At 45.3% G+C, this 25,252-nt stretch overlaps 1 protein-coding gene across 8 annotated transcripts in view; it reads right to left on the bottom strand.

The window, feature by feature from the left end:
- The window catches only part of LOC112113708 (lysine-specific demethylase 6A), a 289,994-nt gene that overhangs the window by 146,400 nt on the left and 118,342 nt on the right, over positions 1-25,252 (bottom strand). For 5 of the 8 annotated variants that reach the window (XM_026650231.1, XM_026650232.1, XM_029911180.1 and 2 more), the window contains one exon: positions 13,928-13,986. In XM_026650231.1, coding sequence (XP_026506016.1) covers positions 13,928-13,986 — 59 coding nt within the window. Of the gene's footprint in view, positions 1-13,089; positions 13,237-13,927; positions 13,987-25,252 lie in introns of those variants that run through there. The other 3 variants (XM_029911178.1, XM_029911175.1, XM_026650245.1) reach the window with 2 other exon arrangements.

Raw genomic sequence — 25,252 nt, 5'->3', positions numbered from 1 at the left:
ATTGGACTCGTCAAAAGGGAGGTCCTGAATGGTATTTTGGATCTCTCTTGGTAATCCAGATGACTGAAGCCAAGAGGCTCTATGCAGGATATATCCTGTGTCCAAGGACCGGAATGAAGTATCAGCTGTGTCCATCACAGCCTGGAGAGTTACCTTTCCCACCAGCTTCCCATAACCCACCAAAAACTGGAACTGAGCTTGGTCTTCCACAGGAAGTTTGTCTTTAAACTCTGCCAGCCTGGTGTAGGCATTAAAGCTGTAGTTAGCCAATAACGCCTGGTAGTTGGCTATACAAAACTGAAGGCCTGTGGAGGAGGAGATCTTCCTGCCCAGGAGATCCAACCTCTTCGACCCTTTATCTGGCAGAGTGGATTTCTGCAGGTGCTGCCAAGCCCATTCCGCTGCCACTTGCACCACTAGTGAATTAGGGGCAGTGTGTATAAAGAGAAAAATTGGCCCCTTTGGCCAGCACATAATAGTATCTCTCAGTTCACTTTGGGACGTGGGCACACAATGCTGGTGTGTGCCAACCTGTTCTGGATGGTTCCAGTATGGTGTCATTTATGGGAAGGGCCACCCTGGATGGTCCCTTTGGCTGTAAAACATCCAGGAGACGGTGTTGGGGGTTCTGGACCTCCTCCGACAGGATTTGCAAGTCAGTAGCCACCCTTCGAAGTAGATCTTGATATTGTCAGTGCTCATCTGGTGGAGAGGGTGGGTAATAAGGAGGTTCCAGTCGGAATCGCAGGTTCCAGCTCAGCGTCATCCTCCTCGTACACCGACAAATGGCTGATGAGATGGGGAAGAGGAGGAGGTTACTTACCTGTAAGTGAAGATTCTTCAAGATGTGTGGTCCTTATCTGTATTTCACTGAGGGTTTACACATGCACACTATGTGTCCGGAGCCGGAGAATCTGAAAATAGTAGTGTCCGTTGGTTTGCACATGCGCCCTTGCCTCATGGTTACATCTGAGCTGATAAAGGGCAGGGTGGACTGACCACGTCTCCAGTTCCTTCTCCACTGCAAATCAAACAGATCCACAGCAGAGGGGAAAGAGAGCGGGAAGTGGAGTACAGATAGAGGCACACATCTCGAATAACCTCCAGTTACAGGTAAATAACTGCCTCGTCTTCTTCGAGTAATGGTCCCTATTATATTACAGCAAGGGTAACTAATTAGCAATAACTAATTCAAAGGAGGGTGCAAGGATGAGGATGGATTGGTTGAGCAGAGGACAGCCACACCGAATGATGTATCCTTTGCAGAGTTCTGCGCCAAGGCATGATGTGCAGTAAAGGTATGTACCAAACTCTACGTGGCTGACCGACCTGTGTCTCAAAGTAGTACATCATGGAGGGTGGCCATACTCGACATCTGGTCTCTTGTGGAATGGGCTCTCACTCAGAAGTGGGTGGCAGTACCAACAACTGATCGAGCGTAATGCATCCCGAAATCCACATGGAGATTCTCTGTGTAGAAATTGTTTGCTTCTTAACTCTCTTAGCTATTGTGATAAACAACGCAGGAAACTTTCTGACTGGTTTTGCCCTCTACAGGTAGGCGGCCACGGTCAAGGCCTGGCAGACATCAAGGGAGTAAAGTTGTCGTTCCTCTGCTGAGATGTGAGGCTTTGGAAAGAAAGCAGGTAAGCGTACAGGCTGGTTGAGATGAAACTGGGATACAACCTTTCGTAGAAACTTGGGATGTAGATGCAGGAAGACTTTGTCCTTATGGAAAGCGGTGAAAGGGGGTCCCACTCTCAAAGCCCCAAACTCACCTACCCTACTCGCCAAAATGATAGCCACCAGGGAGGTGACTTTTATGGAAAGAAGGGACATAGAGCATGAAGCCAGAGGTTCAAAGGGCTGTTTCATTAGTGCTGATGGAATGAGGTTGAGGTCCCACTGGGGAGCGATAAATTCTATGGATGGGAAAGTTTTGAGGAGGCCTGTCCAAAACTTAACAGTCAACGGGGATGTGTAAATGTGGAGTGTCCTTCCATGGGGGGGGGGGGGGGGGGGTTGGAAAATGCTGATTGCCGCTATGTGGACCTTGAGAGAGTTGAGGGCAAGCCCCAATGTCTTCAAGGATAGGAGGAAATACAAAAGAAGGGGAATCTCCACTTTTCCATTTGGCACCATAGGAACGCCTAGTGGACTCTTTCCTGCTGCTTGAGAGTATGTCTTGCACTTCTGATGAACACTCCTATTCTAGTGAAGATGCCCATCCAACGACCACACTCTGAGGTGAAACGTCTACAGATTGGGATGTCTGATCCTGCCTTTGTGTTACATTAGCAGCCCAGGAAAGGTAGAGATCGGAAGTGGGTGCCAGGCTGACATGCAGAGAAAATTGGGAAACCAGAACTATCTTCGCCAGAATGGGGCGATTAGAATGACTGTGGCTCTCTCCAACCTGATCTTGTGGAGTACTTGTGGCAGGAGTAGTACAGGGGTAAGCATGGTTGATCTGGTCTGACCAGCGTGGTATCAGAGCATCTTCTTGAGAGTGAATACGGTTACCGTTCCCCCCCCCCCAAACCCCCACCTCCGGAGCAATATGTGCTGCATTTGCTGTTGGTGTGGGAGGCAGAGGTCTCTGGTCGGAGTCCCCCAATGGTTGAAGATGTCGCTTACTATGGTGTCCTGGAGTTCTCACTTGTGATCGGCCATGAATCTTCTGCTGTTCCTAACCTCTGTTTGTCAGAAGCTGGGAATGGGCGATGGGATGGATCACTTGACGATTACCTGTTCTGTTCATTCCCTCTGAAGCACCTGGCATTGGCTGCTGTCGGAAGACAGAATTCTGGGCTAAATGGACCTTTGGTCTGACCCAGTATGGCCGTTCTTATGTTCCATAAAGTCCTGCAGTTTGCCACATTGAGGAAGTCATATTTGGCCAACAAGGCTTGGTAGTCTGAAATTTGGAACTGGAGGCTAGCTGACGAGAAGCCCTTGAGTACCAGAAGGTCCAACCGTTTGCTCTCCTTATCAGTTGGAGTGGAGCGTGGGTGTTGCTGTCTGGACCATTCAGTTGTTGCTTGCACCATGAGGGAATTGTGGGGGGGGGGTGTCGGTCAGGGGTGAGAAAAGAAACTCAGACCCCTTAGCCAGTATGTAGTATCTCTTTTCTGCCCCGTTGTGGGTAGGCGTGCATGTGTCTGGGGTATGCCAAACTGTTCTGTCTGGAGAATGGCATTGTTGATCAGCAAGAGCAACCCTACTCGGTACTGAGGAATGAAGGATTTCCAGGAGCTGATGCTGCTTGTCTTGTACTTCTAGGGGGATCTAAAGGTCATCTGCTACCCTTTGCAGGAGGAGATCTTGGAATTGTCTGGGACCCTGGGTATAGTCCCCAGGGTAAAGAGGGTTTCCCTCCGCCTGGGAGTTCTATGTTATATTAGATTATACTATATTAGACTAAGATTTCTAAACTACAGGGTAACTATTTACAACAAACATATACAATAACTCATTTAGAGACTGGAAGAGCAAAGGAGAACAGGGTTTTGACTCAGGCCATGCGGTGGTAAGAAGGAACTGGAATGGTGTCACCATGCCCCCCCCCCTTTATGCCCTCAGTCAGAAAAGCACGAAAGAAGATACTGAGCACGTGTGGGTCAACGGACACTGCTTGGAAAAAATCCAGAGTCAGGCACATGGCATGCATGCATACCTCATACATGGAATACATATAGGGACCAGAATCAAAGAAGAATGTATAGTTTCAGGCTGACCCAAAACGATTGGTGAATTTTGACAAGAATTTGCCAAATAGTTTCAGCTAAAAAAAAAAAAAAAAAAAGTTAGGGGATTAGATTCACAAAACATGACGAGAGGGAGGCAGTAGTGGCATTGCCCCACCCCCTTGGTCCCAATAGTCTAGTGGTTAGGCCACTCACATGGGATGTGGAAAGACCCAGGTTTGAATCCCCAGCCTGGAGTTAAGGACTTAAACCCAGGTCATTCCCCCTCGCAGGCAAGTGCCCTAACCACCATGCTATGGGATATTATGGGGTGGGTCTCGGTCTCTCCAGCTGAACCTGTTCCACTCTGCATAAAGTATCTGAACAATCACTGGGCCAGAGAGAGAAAGACAGACACTAAAGATACTTAGGCAAATTTCAGCAACTATGAGGCTGCCCAACCAGGGTAGATGGTTTGAGAAGGCTGTTGCAGAGAAATAACTGATTTGGTGGGGGAGAGAAGAGGTGATTGGAATAACAGAGACTTTGTGGGACAACTCACATGACTGGAGTACTGTCATGGATGGCTATAAACTGTTCAGGAAGGACAGGCAGGGCAGAAAAGGTAGGGGAGTTGCACTGTATGTAAGAGAGCAGTATGACTGCTCAGAGCTCCATTATGAAACTCCAGAAAAACCTGAGTCTCTGGATTAGGTTTAGAAGTGTGAGCAACAAGGGTGATGTCGTGGTGGGAGTTTGCTATAGACCACCAGACCAGGTGGATGAGGCTTTCTTCAGGCAACTAACAGAAGTTACTAGATCACAGGCCCTGGTTCTCATGGGGGACTTCAATCACCCCGATATTTGCTGGGAGAACAATAAAGCAGTGCACAGACAATCCAGGAAGTTTTTGGAAAGTGTAGGAGACAATTTCCTGGTGCAAGTGCTGGAGGAACCAACTAGGGGCAGAGCTCTTCTTGACCTGCTGCTCACAAACAGGGGACAATTAGTAGGGGAAGCAATAGTGGATGGGAACCTGGAGGCAGTGACCATGAGATGATCAAGCTCAGGATCCTGACACAAGGAAGAAAGGAGAGCAACAGAATACGGACCCTGGACTTCAGAAAAGCAGACTTTGGCCTTGGCTACACTGGCGGTGTACAGCGCTGCAACTTGCTGAGCTCAGGGGTGTGAAAAAACACCCCCCTGAGCGCGAGTATAGCGCTGTAAAGCGCCAGTGTAATCACTCGCAGCGCTGCAAGCTATTCCCCTCGAAGAGGTGGAGTACATACAGCGCTGCGAGAGCTCTCTCGCAGCGCTGGCGGCGCGAAGTCCCGGGTGTAGCCAAGGCCTTTGACTCCCTGAGGGAACTGATGGGCAGGATCCCCTGGGAGAATAACATGAGGGGGAAAGGAGTCCAGGAGAGCTGGCTTATATTTTGAAGAATCCTTATTGAGGTTGCAGGAACAAACCATCCCGACGTGTAGAAAGAATAGTAAATATGGCAGGCGACCAGCTTGGCTTAACAGTGAAATCCCTGCTGATCTTAAACACAAAAAAGAAGCTTACAAGAAGTGGAAGCTTGGACAAATCACCAGGGAGGAGTATAAAAATATTGCTCAGGCATGCAGGAGTGAAATCACAAAGGCCAAATCACAACTGGAGTTGCAGCTAGCAAGGGATGTTAAGAGTAACAAGAAGGGTTCCTACAGGTATGTTAGCAACAAGAAGGTGGTCAGGGAAAGTGTGGGCCCCCTTACTGAATGGGGGAGGCAACCTAGTGACAGAGGATGTGGAAAAAGCTAATGTACCCAATGCTTTTTTTGACTCTGTCTTCACGAACAAGGTCAGCTCCCAGACTACTGCCCTGGGCAGCACAGTATGGGGAGGAGGTGGCCAGCCCTCTGTGGAGAAAGAAGTGGTTCGGGACTATTTAGAAAAGCTGGACAAGCACAAGTCCATGGGGCCGGATGCACTGCATCCGAGGGTGTGGATGTGATTGCAGAGCCATTGGCCATTATCTTTGAAAACTCATGGTGATCGGGGGAGGTCCCAGATGACTGGAGAAAGTCTAATGTAGTGCCCATCTTTAAAAAACGGAAGGAGGAGGATCTGGGGAACTACACGCCAGTCAACCTCACCTCAGTCCCTGGAAAAATCATGGAGCAGGTCCTCAAGGAATCAATTTTGAAGCACTTTGAAAAGAGGAAAGTGATCAGGAACAGTCAGCATGGATTCACCAAGGGCAAGTCATGCCTGACTAACCTAATTGCCGTCTATGATGAAATGGCTCTGTAGATGAGGGGAAAGCAGTGGATGTGTTATTCCTTGACTTTAGCAAAGCTTTTGATACGATCTCCCACAGTATTCTTGCCAGCAAGTTAAAGAAGTATGGGCTGGATGAATGGACTATAAGGTGGATAGAAAGCTGGCTAGATCCTCAGGCTCAACGGGTAGTGATCAATGGCTCCATGTCTAGTTGGCAGCTGGTATCAAGTGGCGTGCCCCACGGGTCGGTCCTGGGGCCAGTTTTGTGCAACGTCTTCATTAATGATCTGGATGATGGGAGGGATTGCACTCTCAGCAAGTTCACGGATGACACTAAGCTAGGGGGGAGAGGTAGATATGCTAGAGGGTAGGGACAGGGTCCAGAGTGACCTAGACAAACTGGAGGATTAGGCCAAAAGAAATCTGATGAGGTTCAACAAGGACAAGTGCAGAGTCTTGCACTTAGGATGGAAGAATCCCATGCACTGCTACACACTAGAGACCGAGTGGTTAGGCAGCAGTTCTGCAGAAAAGGATGTAGGGATTACAGTGGACGAGAAGCTGGATATGAGTCAACAGTGTGCCCTTGTTGCCAAGAAGGCTAACGGTATTTTGGGCTATATAAGTAGGCGCATTGCCAGCAGATTGAGGGACGTGATCATTCCCTTCTATTCGGCATTGGTGAGGCCTCATCTGTAGTACTGTGTCCAGTTTTGGGCCCCACACTACAAGAAGGATTTGGAAAAATTGGAAAGAATCCAGCGGAGGGCAACAAAAATTATTAGGGGGCTGGAGCACATGATTTATGAGGAGAGGCTAAGGGAACTGGGATTATTTAGTCTGCAGAAGAGAAGAATGAGGGGGAATTCGATAGCTGCTTTCAACTACCTGAAAGGGGGTTCCAAAGAAGATGAAACTTGGCTGTTCTCAGTGGTAGCAAATGACAGAACAAGGAGTAAGTTACAGTGGGGGAGGTTTAGGTTGGATATTAGGAAAAACTTTTTTTTTTTTTTACTAGGAGGGTGGTGAAGCACTGGAATGGGTTACCTAGGGAGGTGGTGGAATCTCCCTCCTTAGAGGTTTTTAAGGTCAGGCTTGACAAAGCCCTGGTTGGGATGATTTAGTTGGGGATTGGTCCTGTTTTGAGCAGGGGTTTGGACTAGATGACCTCCTGAGGTCCCTTCCAACCCTGATATTCTATGATTCTATGAAATTAAACTCAGTTGAACAGAGGAGTGACTGAATGGAAAGTGAGAAACTAATGGGGGACTGAGTAGTGACAGAATTCAAGTGTCTCCAGATGTGTGTGTATTTTATATATCTATCTATCTGAGGTCCAGGTAGAAGAATGGGTTGAATGTATTTTTGTAAGGATGGACTAGTACAGTTTTGCCCAGACTGGTAAATTCCTGACAATTTTTCAAGTATACTATAATGCACATAGCATGTTATACTCCTGGTGGAATTTTGTTCCAAAAAAATTAAAAATTCTGCACCAAAAATTTATGCTCACAATATTTTAAAATTCTGCAACATTCAGCATATCTTATGTCAAAATAACACAATATAATCTCTCCAGTTTCAATTATTTTTGTAATTTATTTCAAAATACCTGTCAACAAGTATGTCAACAATACAGACAACAGCAAAAAAGATTCCCCTAAGAGTAGAGAGTTAAAGAAACCCCTGGAACAACCCAGTTATAGTTGGGAGGTGCTGGAGGGGACGGTGTTGAGTCCCCAGAGCCCAGACACCTGCACTTCCATCCCCCCAGAGCCCAGCAGCGGGGAACCCCCTAGCCCAGACACCAGCACCCCCAGAGCCTTTACTCCCCCCAACTTCTTTACTGTCCTGCCAGGGGACATGGTGTGGTGCGGCCCTGCCCTTCCTCACCCTTTGCCAGAGCTGGCAGGGTTTCCCAGGCCCTCTCCCATCCCAGGGAGAATGAGGATCAAAAAGCATGCAGCATCCAGCCCCACCTGGTTGGGCGCTCCGCTCACTGCGAGCTGGGGTATGCAGAGTCCAGCAGCCCCTAGTGATGGCCAGCAATTCAGCAGGGGAAACAGGGAATTCTAGGAAATTTTGCATGGTGCAGAATTCCCCCAGGAGTAATGCTAGCATGATGAATTCAAGTACAAGATGTAGCACATGCCAGAGACAGCATATCTGGTAGGCAAAGCACTAAGATAGCTGAGTCCATCAGGGAATGAATATGAAGCAGTGGTAACAATGTTTTAGCTTGAGTTTCAGAAAACAGACTATTCTCATGTGTCTGGCTCTAGAGGTGGTAACAGTGGTTGGTGGACACAATATGGCCACCCACTGCTCAGACAACATTGGGAAGCCTCTTTTCATTGCAAACATTGCCTCCCCGCTCTGGTGATCTATGTGGAATAAAAAAAGTATTTACTATTGATAGTGGTAGGAATCCTAATAAATCTGTGAATAATGCTGATTTATAACAATTTCAACTTTGTTGCTCTGCTCCAAGATGAGCAAAGAGGAATCGAACTGAAACAAGTATAGTTTCATCAATAAATTTAATCAACAAGAAAGTATAGAACCTACCTTCAACAAAGAGGACCCGGTCAACTACAACGAGTCAACCTAACTTCAATATCCAAAAAGATACTGGAACAAATTATTAAACAACCAATCTGTTTAAACCTAGATGATATTAAGGAATAGCAAACATGGATTTGTCAAGAACAATTCATGCCAAATCAATCCATTTTCCCCTTCTCTGACAAGATAACTTGCCTAGTGGATAGGGGGGAAAACAGTAGATGTGATATATCCAGACTGTAGTGAGGCTGCTGACATAGTCCCAATATGACATTCTTGTAAGCAAACTAGGGTAACATGGTCTAGGTTAAATTATTATAAAATGGGTGCACATCTGGTTGAAAGACAGTTCTCAGAGTAGTTATCAATGGTTTGCGGTCAAACTTGGAAATGTATCAAGTGGGATCCCACAAGGGTCTGTCCCGGGTCCAGTACTATTCATTTTTCATTAATGACTTGGATAATGGCATTGAGAGTATGCTTATAACATTTGCAGATGACACCAAGACAACTGAGAGGCGCTGCAAGCATTTTGGAGGACAGGATTAGAACAATCTTGACAAACTGGAGAATTGGCCTGAAATCAACAAGATGAAATTCAATAAAGACCAGGGCAAAGTACTTCACTTAAAAAAGAAAAATCAAATGCACAACTACAAAATGAAAAGTAACTGGCTAGGTGTTAGGACTGCCAAAAAAAGATCTGAAGGTTAGAGTGGATCACAAATTGAGTAACAGCCAACATTGTGATACTGTGGCAAAAATGCAAACATCATTCTGTGATACATTAACTGGAGCATCACATACAAGACGCAGGAAGCAACTGTTCTGCTCTATTTGGCACTGGTGAAGCCTCAGGTGGAGTATTGTGTCCAATTTTGGGCATCACACTATAAGAAAGATGTAAACAAATTGGAGAGAGTACAAAGGACAGCAACAAAATGCTAAGTGGCTTAGAAACCATGGCCTATGGAGGAAAGATTGAAAGTACTGGGTATTTTTTATCTAGAGAAGAGAAGACGAAGGAGACCTGATAACAGACATCAAATATGTTAAGGGCTGTTACAAAGATGATGGAGATCAACTGCTCTCCATGTCAACCAAGTGCAGGATGAGTCGTCATTGACTTAAACTGAAGCAAGGGAGATTTAGGTTAGATATTACAAAAAAACTAAGTATTGATAAGAGCTGGAGCAGGTTACCTAGGGAGGTTTTTTAGAACAGGTTATACAAACACTTGTCAGGGATGGTGTAAGTATTTTTTGTATCTTGGAAAGCCAATAAAGATATTGTAAAAAAAGATTAACAGGATTTCCCAAACTATTTCAATTAAATTTTAAAATGCACCTACTCTTCATTAAAGACATTGCACAAAATTAATTACAGATCTTACAAAAAAAAAAAAAACCATCAATAACTGTTCCTCTTCCCTTCACCCCAGCAAGACAGATACTTACCTGCCATTAACTCACTAACATCCTAAATTAACCCACTCTGTCTTCAAAAGCCTGCAGTCTTTGCTACATGTCTCGGAGGTAGATGGATGCTATATGCCACACAAACACCAACTGAATTGGGTGGACTTGCTGCTTTAAACGGAATGTAGTTTGAGTGACAATTCACTCCATCTGGCAGAAGACAGGTTTCAGGCTTGCCTTGCAATCTACATAGGACTGCAGAAGTAGAGGGCCTCCTAATTGTATGCGTATGACTACAAAGCAGCTGGAAGATGAGATTTCCACTTGGGTAGACCTACAAAATCTAGCGCACTCAAAATAGCCATGGTAACACGGGCAGCAGCGCAGGCTAGCTGTCTGACTACAATGCCACCCAACACCCCGGGTTCACATTCAAGCAGCTAGCCCAAGCTGCCACTGATGCCTCTGCAGCCATACTGCTATTTTTAGTGTGTGAGCTCAAGCTGAGCTAGCTTTCGTATGTCTACCTAAGCTGAGGGGATGGGGGGAAGAAATCACATCTCCAACTGCTGTGTAGGCATACCCTAAGTGCCCTTCCACCAGCTCCAAGGATACTGTGATTCTCTCCAACGTGAAAACCCTCCGCAAAGATTTTAAGAAATCAAACACACTTTATGTGATTTTCATATGCATTGTCTACACTAGCCATTTTCCCCCTGTAATTTCTCCACTGTTACCACCAAATGCAGATTCCCCAGTATGGCAATAGTAGAGCACTAGTGTGAAAAAGGTGCCAGCAACTGCCAGTGTGTTAACCACATCATCTAGAGCAGGGGTCTTAAACACGCGGCCCGTGGGGTTATTTTCTGCGGCCCGCGAGCTCCTCGCAGCCCCCTCCCCTCCCCCAGCGTTTACCTAGAGCGGCTCCGGCCTGACCCGCACCGGGGGCAGGGCAGGCTCCCTGCCTGCCTGCCCTGCCCCCGCGCCGCTCCGGGAAGCTGACAGAACGTGGGGAAGGAGGGGCACAGGGGTCTGTGTTGCTCTTGCTTCAGTCAGCACCCCCAGCAGCACTCATTGGCCGCGGTTCCCCGTTCCCGGCCAATGGGAGCTGCTGGGGGCGGTGCCTGAAGCAACAGTCACACACATCCGGTGCGCGTTGGGCCGCAGCCCGCCCCCCGAGCCTCTCCTGCAGCGAAACCCCATGCCACTCCCCGCACCCCTCCTGTACCCTGACCCCCTGCTGCACCCCACACCCCTCCTGCACCCCAACCCACTGCCCTGAGCCCCCTGCTGCATCCTGACCCCCTGCTGCATCACGCATCGATCTAAGCCCCCTGCTGCACCCTGCACCCCGACCCCCTGCCCTGAACCCCTGCCGCACCCCACACCCCTCCTGCACCCCACACCCCAACTCCCTGCCCCCGCCATACCCCACACCCCTCCTGCACCCCCTGGGGGCAGGGAGGGGGCGGAGTTGGGGTGGCGATTTCAGGGAAGGGGTTGGAATGGGGACAGGAAAGGGGTGGGAAGAGGCGGGGCGGGGAAGGGGCCTCATGGAAGGGGTGGAGTGGGGGCAGGGCCGAGGGCAGCGGGGGGAGGTGTCAGTAAATGTGGCCCTGGGGCAAATGTACTAGTCCTCATGTGGCCCTCGTGGTCATTTGAGTTTGAGACCCCTGATCTAGAGAGACTGGGAGCTAGTCTACACTTCCTGTTCTATGCTCAACCTAGAGCCTTTTTATCGGGGATCAGCCATGTTGGCTAAGTAATAGGAGGTAACAGATTTTAAGGTTCCTCTGAATCCTTTTTTGGTTTTGTCCTCACGTGGTTTAGGTTCATTCTTGTTAATCATATCAAGCCAAATTTCCAGTGAGACTATCATAATAAAGTCACCAATCTAATCTGTCAGATCCCTTGGAAACTTCCATTAATTACTTTTGTAAATTTAGAGCCTCTTTGTAGATTGTTGTGCAGATTGTATAGTATGGTTCAACAGCAGCAACATTCAAAATATCTCAGTTGCAAGATGAAACTCAATGTTTTGCTCTCCCCCTTCAATGGACTTTTTAATTCAGTAGCACATTTGATTTAGAAGACTAACTTCTGCATTTTGAGATGGGCACAAATGCTTTCATTACACACATTTTACTTTAGAAAAAGCATCTGATTTTATAACTTCATATCATCAATCATTTCTTTCTTACCACTTCCCTTTAACTTTAGGCATACTAAGTCAAGTAAGTTCACACAGTATCTGGTAATTACTCAACAATTATCACCCATTTACTGTATTGATCAGCAGCTTTCACACTGTCCACAGTTAGTCTGAGAAACAATCATATAATGAAGTCAACACTCAAGAAGACTGAAAAATAAGATAAGCTAGTCAGCTTTATATAGACACATTATGATACGCACTGCCCACTGTTCAAAAGCTTTTAGATTGTAGCAAACTAAGCCCCTATAACAGTACATTACTCTACTCATTCCCCTATTTAACAATAAATGAAAATTCATTCAATCTACTAGCACAATACTCTCTCCAGTCACCAATGACTTCACCCATTCTCCTTCCCCTCTCAGTTTACAGACAATCCTGTCATTTTCTTCTTGTTTCCTAGTTGGGAAAAAACCAATATCACCACTTCTCTTAACTTTTTAGAATACTCATTCTGAGATACAAATTAAGAGTCTATTGTTTTTACTATCAAAAATTTTCAAATACATTACATTTGTGCCAAGCTCAAAAATGAACAAACCAGAAGAATAAAACACACTAAGCTGTTTTTCCCTAGAGAAACTCTCTCATCTCGTAACTGTTGTTCTTCGAGATGTGTTGCTCATATCCATTCCAATTAGGTGTATGCGCGCCGCGTGCACAGTCATTGGAAAGTTTTCCCCCTAACGGCTCACGTCGGCTGTGGAGCCCTCTGGAGTGGAGCCTCCATGGCGGTGAATACCAAGGTATAGGGCCATACCGAACGAGTGCCTCCTCAGTTCCTTCTTGTCAGCTACTCTGACAGAGGGGAAGGCGGGTGGGTTTGGAATGGATATGAGCAACACATCTCGAAGAACAGTTACGAAAAGATGAGTAACTGTTTTTTCTTCGAGTGATTGTTTATATTGATTCCAATTAGGTGACTCCCACACCTTACCTAAGCGGTGGGGTCGGAGTTATGGAATCACGGACTGGAGCACTGCTCTGCCGAATCGTCTCTAGCATGCTGGGTAATCGCGTAGTGAGCGGCGAAAGCGTGCTTTGAGGACCACGTCGCCGCCCTGCAGATCTCTTGAATTGGCACCTAGACCAGGAACACTGTTAAGTAACTATAGCTAAACTATCAAAACTATGAGACTCTAAACTACAAGAACCAGAGGAACACTTGCAAAAGCAAGTCAACACAGTTCCAATGACTGTCACAGGTGGTAAGAAGGAACTGAGGAGGCGCCGGGTCAGCAGGGTCATATATTGAGCACCATGGAGGCGCCACTCCAGGGGGCTCCACAGCCGACCCGACGAGTGTTGCCAGGGGAAAAACTTTCCAACAACTGTGCACACGGCGTGCACACACCTAATTGGAATCAATATGAGCAATCACTCAAAGAAGAAAAACAGGTTTTCCCACAACCCAAAGGCAATGGTTCCCAACCTGGGGTCCACAGATCACTAGTGCTTCACAGAAACCCATATGGTCACACTTGAAACAAAAGAGCCAGCACACCTGCTGATTCATACACTAAAGGAAACTAAATATACATTAGCTTTCTATTATGTTTTTCCATTTAAGAAATTGCCATAGTTGCCACAAGTTATGTTATGGTATCTTAAATGGGAGAGATGGTACCCAGGACAATCTGTCACTTAAGATCTGATCAAGACTATGAAAAGTTTTAAATCCCCTGAACAGAACATGAGCTGGTTTTGAAACATTCACATCATAACAAAATATAAACAAAAACATTCTGATGAAGTCAGGATTTATTCCAACTTACCACTGAAATGCATTGTACTGGAAGTAGACCAAACCAAGGCCATATAAAAAGGCAGCATTCTGTAAAGCAAAGAAACATTGTTTAAAACTCAGATGAGTAAACTTACATTAGGGAACTTCAAACCTACATTTTTGCACAGTCTTAAATGCATGGCTGATAGAAATGCTGTCTCCAATATCAAGTACTCTATTTAGGGAGGCTCTCAACATGAGAGGGCAGGGATAGCTCAGTGGTTTGAGCACTGGCCTGCTAAACCCAGGGTTGTGAGTTCAATCCTTGAGGGGACCATTTGGGGATTTAGTTGGGGATTGGTCCTCCTTTGAGCAGGGGGCTGGACTAGATGATCTCCCGATGTCCCTTCCAACCCATATATTCTATAATAGCAGGTTGGGGCAGGGGGAGAAGATTTAATAACAAGTGTGGTTCACCAGAAAGCCTGAACTTTCATTCTGAATTTGAGACCAAAATGCTACTTATAGAGCCATTTAACAACAAAAATATCTGAGCAGTCTTACATTAGTGGAACTAAAGTGGAATATTCGGTTTTGTATTAGAGGAACGAAGGGGAAGGTAAGATCGACAGAAGTCCTCAGTTTAAAATGGGAAGATGAAACAAAAAACATACCATACCATACTACTATAGTCATAATTATAAATACATACTACTATAAGTGGTATATTTAGAATATACAGTTTTTGATTTCAGTATTTAAAGTACTATACTACTAAGATAAGCCAGAAATTTGTCTTAAAAAAATTCCATTTGTCACTAATACTAGGGGAAAGGCCATCCAGCTCTGATCCCGAACAAGTAATTATATTTCTTAATCACTGACCATCAATTTATCAGTAGCTTTTCTGCAATTCACAACTCTATTAATTTATTTTCCTGCTTTGTAATACTATTTACATAGGGGGGAAAAAATCAACTGTACTTATGCAATGTAATCCTTTTCTAAGAAACTTTTCTTTTTAAAGAAATTGATCCTTAGATCCCAAGGTGATAAGGCAAAATTTAAGGCTTTTTATTGGACATTTATTAAGCAAGTGTAAGTAATTTGATAACTGATTACCATATATTTACTAAAAATTCAAAACTATTACATATTATTATACAGCAATATATACATATTATTATACAGCAATATACTCAAGTTTTTCTGTATTGCAGGTTACCACCAGGTTATAAAACAGAACTTGATTACACTAACCACAACATGTTTACTGTCTTAAAAATGACAGACAATTCTATTTTTATTCATATTAAACAAGCCAAATTTTGAGTATGTGCTGGAGAACATCAAGCCTGAGATCTGATGGACCAAGGAGGGCAGGAAGTTTCATAGCCAAAGATTCCTCAGGAGCATCATGTGTCTAACCTCATCCTATTTATATTAAGAGGGGATCCTCTGATTCAACAATTCAATCAACAGACAGTCCCACCTGTTGTGGTACCTCACAGGGAGAGGCACAATCAAGACAGAAATCCAACAAAACTTTACCTAAAAGACAACTGGTATCCAATGCAGTTCAAGGAGCAGTGTTGGTGAGGGAAAAAAACACATAAGTGGATCCCACCTATTTCTGCACCATACACAATTTCCATATAGTTCCAGAGCGAGGTGAGGGAATGTCCCACATCACAAGACACTTTCAAAAGAAGTTGAGTAGGACCACTTCTGCAGCAACAAATAGATTCAGGGAGTACTACGTGGTATTAGCATATACTATGGTGATAAACGTCTCATAAAAGAACCTAAACAGAATGTAATACCATATAAGCGGCAGTGAGAGCTGCTAGTCCTGCTACTGTGAAACCAACTATGAGCTGTACAAAAGTATCAATTGACATTTTTAAGGTATTTCTGGCCCTCTGGTTGAAAAGGTTAAACACAACCAGGTTGACTGTGCGTTGTGTGAAGAAATACTTCCTTTTATTTGTTTTAAACGTGCTGCCTATTAATTTCATTTGGTGACCCCTAATTCTTGTGTTATGAGAAGCAGTAAACAATACTTCCTTATCTACTTCCTCTACACCAGTCATGATTTTATAGACCTCAATCATATCTCCCCTTAGCTGTCTCTTTTCCAAGCTGAAAAGTCCCAGTCTTAGTCATCTCTCCTCATACGGAAGCCATTCCATACCCCTAATCATTTTTGTTGCCCTTTTCTGAACCTTTTCCAATTCCGATATATCTTTTTTGAGATGGGGCGACCACATCTGCACAGATGGGCGTACCATGGATTTATATAGAGGCAACATGATATTTTCTGTCCTATTATCTATCCCTTTCTTAATTATTCCCAGCATTCTGTTAATTTTTTTGACTGCCGTTGCACATGGAGTCAATGTTTTCAGAGAACTATCCACTATGACTCCAAGATCTCTTTCTTGAGTGGTAACAGCTAATTTAGACCCCATCATTTTATATGTATAGTTGGGATTATGCTTTCCAATGTGCATTACTTTGCATTTATCAACATTAAATTTCATCTGCCATTTTGTTGCCCAGTCACCCAATTTTGAGAGATCCTTTTGTAGCTCTTCGCAGTCTGCCTGGGTCTTAACTACCTTTAGTAATTTTGTATCATCTGCACATTTTGCCACCTCACTGTTTACCCCTTTTCCAGATCATTTATGATGATTTTATTCTTACATTACTGATGCCTTCCAAGCATTCTTTAACTATGAGCTGAGGAAAAGGACAAGACTGAAGTAGTGGAACAGTATATAGCACTGTGCTAGGGCAGTTGTTAAAAACAGTTGAACTGAGAAAGACAAAAAAAGAAAGTTAATTTTATTTCTTGCACCTATAGTAAGCCATTTGCAAAGCACAGAATCCAATTAGCAATCTTTTATTTATTTAGCAAGTCCTATTTGTGGATCTCTCAAGCTTGGTAAGGCACTTCCAGCCATCTTCCATGGGAGAGGCAGTGGAGAGAGCAACATCTATTTGGAAGTTGAAGGAGTAGACCTCTCTGAGCAGCATATCAGACCCAGAATGCCCAACCCAGGAACACAAGACAAGGGGACACCCAACCCGGGGGATGCTAGTTGGAACTCCTAAGGGGAGAGGGCAAGGCTAGTCCTAAACAAGGGGTTTTGGAGGAGCCACAAGTTCCTCAGCCACTCCCACAACCTAGCATAAATTCTCCTGGGGCAGCAGGGAAACCCCAATAGTATGCTATTGCTGTGGTAAATCTGGGCAGAACAGGACAGGCTTCCCACTGATCGAATACAGCTATTCTGGGATGCTATTACAGCCAAATTGGTAGGCTGGGATCCCCTATTCAGAGGTCAACACGTAAACTGTATAAAAAGTGTACCAGACCACAAAACCTGCAAGTCCTGGTGCAGGAAGAAAAGACCTTCTGCAAAGATGGTGTCTGAAAGCTCATTCTATTATGTTTGACCAAGGTATAGGCAAAGCCAAGATACATTCTTACAAATTTTCTTTTGAATGGCTTGGGTGTATACCTCCTTAATAAAAGGGAAGAGGATGGAGGACACTATGGCTGCTTGTGGAACAGCAGCAGCAGAACTAAGCTGTCCCCATCCCTGGGGCCTCAATCAGCTCTATGCCCTTAGTCACACCAGCTCACAGGGGCTCTCCAAATCATAGAAAACACTTTTGAGCTGGATATGATCCGTAACAGTCAAGATGACTGTATGATAAACAGCAGGACAGAGACTACAAACCAAGCTGGGTTCTCATGAAATATCAGGCTTTGCAACCACAGGTCTAGAATAAATAGGAAACTGAGGAGGTGAAGACATGGACACACTTAGCAGTTCTGTGTATTCTTCCTGTGTCAATTGCTCAATTTTCCAGGACTGTGAAAATTTAAATGGATGAAAACTAGAAAAAGTGCTTAAAAACAAGCATTGATATTATCCATTGAAATTATTTAAAAAAAGAAAAGTGAATTCTACCAAGCTTAGTCATACTGGATGCCTGCTAACAGCAGTGCACAGCAAGATGGAAATAAATCAGATCTTCCAAGACCCAGTCCAGTATGTTAGCCACAATATCATCCCTTCCTTTTAAGAGTTAAGATTATACATTTAAAATTAAGGATTCAAAAACTATGTAAGCATATGCAATTCTTCAATCAAACAACTGATTTATTGCATTTGCACAATTTCTTCCCTTAAGTTTAAATGTGTTTTAATATATAATACAGAAATTTAAGTCAGTTCTCACTAGAAAGCAACTGTACCTCTTACCCTTCCTGTATTATTAATTATTAAGCTGTGGGTGAGTGTAAATAAAAGTATTCTTTTCCATTAACCTCTTACTGACAGATCTTTTCAGTGACAAATGTACAAGCTATGTAAATGGATTGTTGAAATATTTTCTCAAGTCTAAAGTAACAAGTACATGTAACATGTCAAAGAGAATTTTTATTCTTGTTCATTACAGAAGGTAATTTACCTTGGATACAAAGTTTTGAAGAAAAAAATAACAATAGTCTACATGTCTTATTGTAGGTGCATCCCACCCAAAAAGAAACTCCATAATTGGTCATTTTTGTGACAGTTACAACTGCGTAATGCACATAGGCCTTTTACTGCAGCTATTTAGCAGTTCCAAAATTAGGTGATCTGCTACAACAACCAGCTTGGGATCTCTGACACCCGTAACACTAATGAAGTCCTGTAACAGAGTCCTCTGCAATTCCTTCCTTCCATTCGCGGCTACTCCCTGCCTGTGATCCCAGCAAAGTGGGGTGAGGGCAGAGGTGGCGAGTCTATATTGCTGCCCACATTCCAGCACCAGCATAGTGGGTTTTGGGAAATCACTGTGGCTGGGCCTCAGACGAGCTCAGTTCATCCGTCTTATCCTGCGAGTCAGCTGTACTCTCCTCAGGGTCGGGGTGAAGACCTCCTGGATGGGAGTTCCCTCTGTAGCTACAGAAGTCACTCCCGCAGTCTGCTGCTTGGGGAAATCCTGCTCTTTCCTCCTCCCCTCTCCCCCCCCCACTGACTGCTGTTTCCTTCCTATCACACATGATTGACAGGGCCATAGGGGTGGAGTTAGCCATACCACCAGGGTCTCTCTGGCACCTTCATGTACAGACCCACTCCTTGTCTGTGTCGGTCTATACACCCCATCACAGGGCCTATCTATAGATGACCACAGACTTTATTCAAATGTCTGCATCAAGCATACAATAAAATTTAAAATTACTGCTGATCTTGGCTTTAACACTGATGACTAGTAATCTACGATTGATCCCCAGACCCTACAGTATGCATCTATAAACCTTCCAAATAACCCAGTAATTAAGATTTATGTGCCTTCCCCCAGTCTATCCGCTGGATTAGAGATAACGGCGGGAGAGGAGGGGATTTTAAAGGATTTTCATTTTTATTTAAACATGACATGAAAGCTCTACAGACATCTAAATGGTCCTATTTCTTTTGGTCATTTGCAGGTTACAGCAAGGGGAAGACAAGAAGACAAGATTAAAAATTGTGTTTATGTCACAAGAAGTTAACGTCAGAAATCAAAGAATTCAATGCTGTGGAGGGTACAATATTGGGATTATGAGGATACTTTTGGATGATGTCACAAGTCCCAGAAATAAAATCTAAATACACCTCTACCCTGATATAACGCAACCCGATATAACACAAATTCGGATATAATGCGGTAAAGCAGTGCTGGGGGGGGGGGCAGGGCTGCACACTCTGGCGGATCAAAGCAAGTTCCAATAACTCAGTTTCACCTATAACGCGGTAAGATTTTTTGGCTCCCGAGGACAGCATTATATCGGGGTAGAGGTGTAGTATCAGTCATGGTTACAGACACTGCTGGATGACCCTACACTCCTCTGCCTTGCAGACTTTGTTCAGTCTCAAAACTTATTTACACACAAGTCTACGCAACAAAGAAATCAAGGAGTAGAAGAATAAATGAGGTATTACAAATAATTAACTATCATCACTATAGACACTCGTACCAAACTGTGCTCTTGTACTCCAATGCTCCCAAAGATCAGCATAGTTCTTAGACAACCTACATGAGAAAGAGCTGGAAGGAAGAAAGTTGTCACTGATAAATATGATTTAAACAATCTCAAACACAAATTCTAAAAAAACTATTCCTCTGCCATGAAGGTAGCAAGGATAGTCTACTCCTCTAATGCCACAAAAGGTAGTAAAGTCATGCCCTTCAGAACGTTTCCAGACCATAAATCATTTTGTAAGCCAGAAAGCATCCACCCAACCCAAACAAGAACAGTTCCTTCTCTCATAGTAACGATGGTTCTTCCAGATGTTGTCAGTGTGGATCCCACTGTAGGTCCACACGTTTCATGCACACAACAGCCACCCTTTTAAAGCAGCAGTGTCTACTGGAGCCATGCATGTGCCCTATACCTCCTCTTGCTCTGATGCGAGGGCATAAAGGGTGAAGCAGTCGCAACCATTCCCTAGTTCCCTCACGAATTCAGAATGCCATATGCTGACGACACTGAAAAAGCCGGAATGCAAGGCTGCTCACGGGATCAACACTGACAACACCTTAAGAATCACAGTTACAGTAACTCCTCACTTAAAGTCGTCCCGGTTAACGTTGTTTTGTTGTTACGTTGCTGATCAATTAGAGAACATGCTCGTTTAAAGTTGTGCAATGCTCCCTTCTAATGTCGTTTGGCAGCCGCCTGTTTTGTCCACCGCTTGCAGGAAGAGCAGCCCTTTGCAGATAGCTGGTGGGGGCTTGTAATCAGGGTGGACCGGCAGCCCCCTATATTAGCTCCCCGCTCCCCTAAGTTCCCTGTGCTGTAGCCGCCCAGCAGGCCATCAATTGCCGGCAGTTCAGCTGACCCTCCCTCCACTGCCATGTGCTGCTCCTGCCCTCTGCCTTGGAGCTGCTCCTAGAGACTCCTGCTTGCTGTGCAGGGGGGAAAGAGGGGTCTAATGTCAGGGTGTCCCCCTCCCCCCTGCTCCTGCATACAGAGCAGGGAGGGGACACAGACAGAGAGCTTGGGGCAGCAGCTGCTGTCTCAACTTCCTGATCCATTTAAAAAGACAATGCACTTAAGAGTGGGTCAGCTTACTTAAAGGGGCAGTGTGCATCTCCCTCTCTCTCTCTCCCACAAACAAGGTATGTGTCTGTCTCTGTCGGCTATGCAGTCTCCCCTCCCTCCTGTTCGTGCTGCCTTGATGAGAGGCTACATTAACAACGTGTTAACCCTTGAGGCTCAGCCAAGTGCTAGTTCAGAGGTAGGCAACCTATGGCAGACGTGCCGAAGGCAGCACGAGAGCTGATTTTCAGTGGCACTCACACTGCTTGAGTCCTAACCACCAGTCTGGGGGGCTCTGCATTTTAATTTAAATTTTAAATGAAGCTTCTTAAACATTTTAAAAACCTTATTTACTTTACATACAGCAATAGTTTAGTTATATATTATAGACTTATAGAAAGAGACCTTCTAAAAACGTTAAAATGTATTACCGGAGCGCGAAACCTTAAATTAGAGTGAATAAATGAAGACTCGGCACAACACTTCTGAAAGGTTGCCGATCCCTGTGGTAGTTCATCATTTAGCAGCAAGGCATTCCCTGGGAAATACCCCTCCCTCTTCCAACCTCTAATTTCACCACCTCAAACAAGCTTCACAATCATCATAGCTGTGAACAGTATTAAATTGTTTGTTTAAAACATATACTGTGTGTATATATCTATATAATACATAGTTTTTTGTCTGGTGAAAAAAATTTCCCTGGAACCTAACCCCCCCCCCCATTTACATTAATTCTTATGGGGAAATTGGATTCACTTAACATCATTTTGCTTAAAGTCGCATTTTTCAGGAACATAACTACAACGTTAAGCGAGGAGTTACTGTACTATAAAGAAAGTATCCATTTTTTCTTCTCAGTATGTATCAGTGTGAATCCCACTGTATGTAACTGGTAAGCAGTGTCCACTCAGGATGGTGCGATTTGAGGAGCTTCAGTTGACTTAGCCGAACCATTCTCCCAAACATGGCATCAGACTTGGCAGCTAAATTAAAGACATAATGTTTGGCAAAGGTCAGTGGGTTTATTTTCTCCTGCTGCAGAGTGGCGTTTTGAGAAGACCGGCAAGTTAAATAACTGTTTCAAGCTGGAGCTCAGTGACTCTCCTACTTGAAGTGAGGACAGCAAGAAAAACCACCTTCAGGATAAGACAGTGCAAGGAGCTTCTTCTTTAAGTGATGGTCCCTACTGTATTCCACTGAGGAATATGCACATGCACCGTGCGACTGGAGCCAGAGCTATTCAAACTAGTAGTGTCTGTCGGTCCACGTATGTGCCCCTGCATTGCCTCCTGGTTTTGCCCGAGGCAATAATGGGCAGGGCAGGTCAACCACATCCTCAGTTCCTTCTCACCGCTGCATGGTCTGAGTTGGAGCTTTTGTTTGTTCTTTCATCCTTTGTGATGCAATTCCAAATTTCCAGAAAAAAAACAACAACAACCTGTTTTTATTCTTGTATATAGTTCAGATTTTACTGATTTTGTAGTGGGACTTTCTAGTAATTTTCGTAGGATTACGGACTTTTAGACACTGCTTTGGCAGCTTCCCACCAACCTCTCCTCTCCCGTTCCCAGCACCCGTCTGGATACCGGACTATGCCGAAAGACACAGGGATTCAAGGTCTGCACTTTCCTGCCCTTGCTCATTTTCGCTCACTGACGAGCACCAACGCCATCTGTGCTACTTGGAGGAAGTCCAGATCACGTCCAGGTGTAGTATCTGCCTCTCTTTCCCGGACCACACCAGGAAGGCCAGGCCTTACGTTTTAAGAAGCATCTCCTGGAGATTGCCATGGGACCGTACATCAGCCTGAGCAATCCAGGAGTGTACCTCATACTGTGGAGTCTCATTCCAGATCCACGGGGTACCAGTCCTATGGCCCTGGCGCCAGTGCCTAGCCATGAAACACGGAAGCACACTCAAGCACGTCAGTATGTCTTCCTCCAGATCCAAGAAAAAGGCAGCACCATCCATGAGTTCTGGCCACGAAGGTGGGACGCTCTCCAAGGCCCAAAAGAATGAGAAGTCGTCGCATTGTTCACTGGATCCACTGGTCCTGGGCCCTGCATCATCTCTGCTGGTGCAGTGTGAATTGTCGGTATCAAGGCAGACGCCCTTACTGGCCCTGGTTTCGTCCATGGACTGGGTGCCATTGATGCTGGGAAGACTCAGATGTGCTCCTGGGCCTCGAACTTTTTTTCCTGGATCAGATAAGGTCTCTGTGCATTCTGGTCCATTCACCTGCTAAGAGGGCCCTCGCTCCTACATTGGATCTGCTGCCCTCTGGTCATGTTCCTGCAGCACACCCCATTCTGTCAGAACCCCCATTCGTACTGGACTGTGGGTTCCTCTGAGTCTGAGGATTTGGACACTACACATGGTCTGCTGCTTCCATTCCAAAAGCATACCTACCAGAGAGTTCCAACGGCACCATAGCAATACCCTCCCTAGTCTCAGCTCCAGGAGCACCGCCACAGAACATCAGGATCAACTATGTTGGCCATATTAGAGCTCACGACCCCAAATTCACATTCAGAACTGCCTTGCTCAACCCGGGAGCAATCCCTTAGCTCACACTCTGTACTTCATTGAGTAGATGTTCGGAACCAGAGCTGGACAATGCGCAGGTCAGCCTAGCTCTGACGGTACCAAAGGATCCAGAGAGGCTCCCATCATCGTCCCCGAAGGAGTCTGTGTTGTCGATGCCCTCCTTTCCCCTGGATGACTACCATCAATTTCAGGAGCTGCTCAGGAGAATAGTTAATGCCCTTCAGTTCCCGCTGGAGGAGGTGCAGGACAGTCAGTACCAGCTATTAGACACATCTTACATGCATCGATACTGACCAAATTGGCCCTACCAATCAATGACACCATTCTCTAACCAGCACATGCCGGGTGGCATACCCTAGCCATGTGCATCCCCACCCCAAAGGGGGAAGAAAAGAGGGACTGTGCGCTCCCCAAGGGGTCTGAGTTTCTGTTTTCCTATCCTCCACCTAATTCCCTGGTGATCCAGGCTGCTACAGAGCAGGCCAGGCAACAGCATCTACGCTCCAACGCCTCTGACAGGGAGGGTAAGAGGTTAGACCTCATGGGTAAAAAGGTCTTTTCCTCAGGTCAGCTTCCAGTTCCATATCTCGAACTATCTAGCACTGATGGCCAAATATGACTTTTTGAACTATGAGCAGATGGCAGATTTTGCAGATAAACTACCTCAGCAGGATCATGCCCACTTCCAAGCTATTTTGGAGGAGGGAAAGTTGGTCTTCAGGACCAGACTTCAGACTGCGGCTGATTACACGGACATGTCTTCGTATATAATGGCAAGTGGAATCATCATGAGGAGGGAATCCTGGCTACATTCCTCTGTCTTCCCTAGGGAGGTACAGAGCAACACTGAGGACCTCCCTTTTGATTAATCACACCTCTTCAACCAGAAGATGGACAATTCCTTACATTCACTGAAAGACTCTAGAGCCACCTTGCAATCCCATGGCACATATACATCAGTGCCGAAATGAAAATTTGTCCACCTGCTGCCTACACAACACTACACTATAGAACCTCCCCAGTTCTACCACCAACAATCCTACAAACCCTCCACAGAAGCACCCAAAGATCCAGGCTCATCTGCCTGGTCCACTAGTGCAACCCTCCATGCAGCACGCCCAATCTTCACATAAGCGATATTTCTGAGTGCATCTAGAGAGCCATCAACCACTTTGCACCCTAACACTATTGTCAATCACCCCTTTTAGGGGCTGTCTCAAACTCTTTCTACCAGCATGGACCACGATAACGGACAAGTGGGTCCTGGATGTCATTCAACACAGTTATACAATCAAGTTTACAACGCTACCTCCTCCAAACACAACACCCCCCCGAGCCCATTTCAGAGATCACTCACACAACAGTATTCTTACCCTAGAGGTGGACTCCCTCCTGCAGAGAAGAGCAGTGGAGCCAGTCCCTGAAGCTTTTCAGGACACAGGATTCTATTCCAGATATTTCCTAGTGCCCAAAAAGAAAGGAGGATGGAGACCATGCTCGGATCTCCAACACATCAACTGTTCAATTCACAAACCGAAGTTCTGCATAGTCACCTCACGGCCATCATTCCCTTGCTAGAAAAAAGCATGCGGTTTACACCTCCTGATATGCAGGATGCTTACTTCCACGTCGACCCCCATTCAACCTACAGATGGTTCCTGAGGTTCACGGGAATCTGTGACCCTTCCAATCCCGGGTCCTCCCATTTGGACTCGCCACTCCTCCACGAGTCTTCACAAAAGCCTT

The sequence above is a fragment of the Terrapene carolina genome, unplaced genomic scaffold (assembly GCF_002925995.2).
Source record: "Terrapene carolina triunguis isolate 2854851 unplaced genomic scaffold, T_m_triunguis-2.0 Scaffold24, whole genome shotgun sequence".
Classification (NCBI taxonomy): Eukaryota; Metazoa; Chordata; order Testudines; family Emydidae; genus Terrapene; species Terrapene triunguis.
The sequence above is the reverse complement of the archived record's forward strand: the minus strand, read 5'-3'. Positions and strand labels throughout refer to the sequence as shown.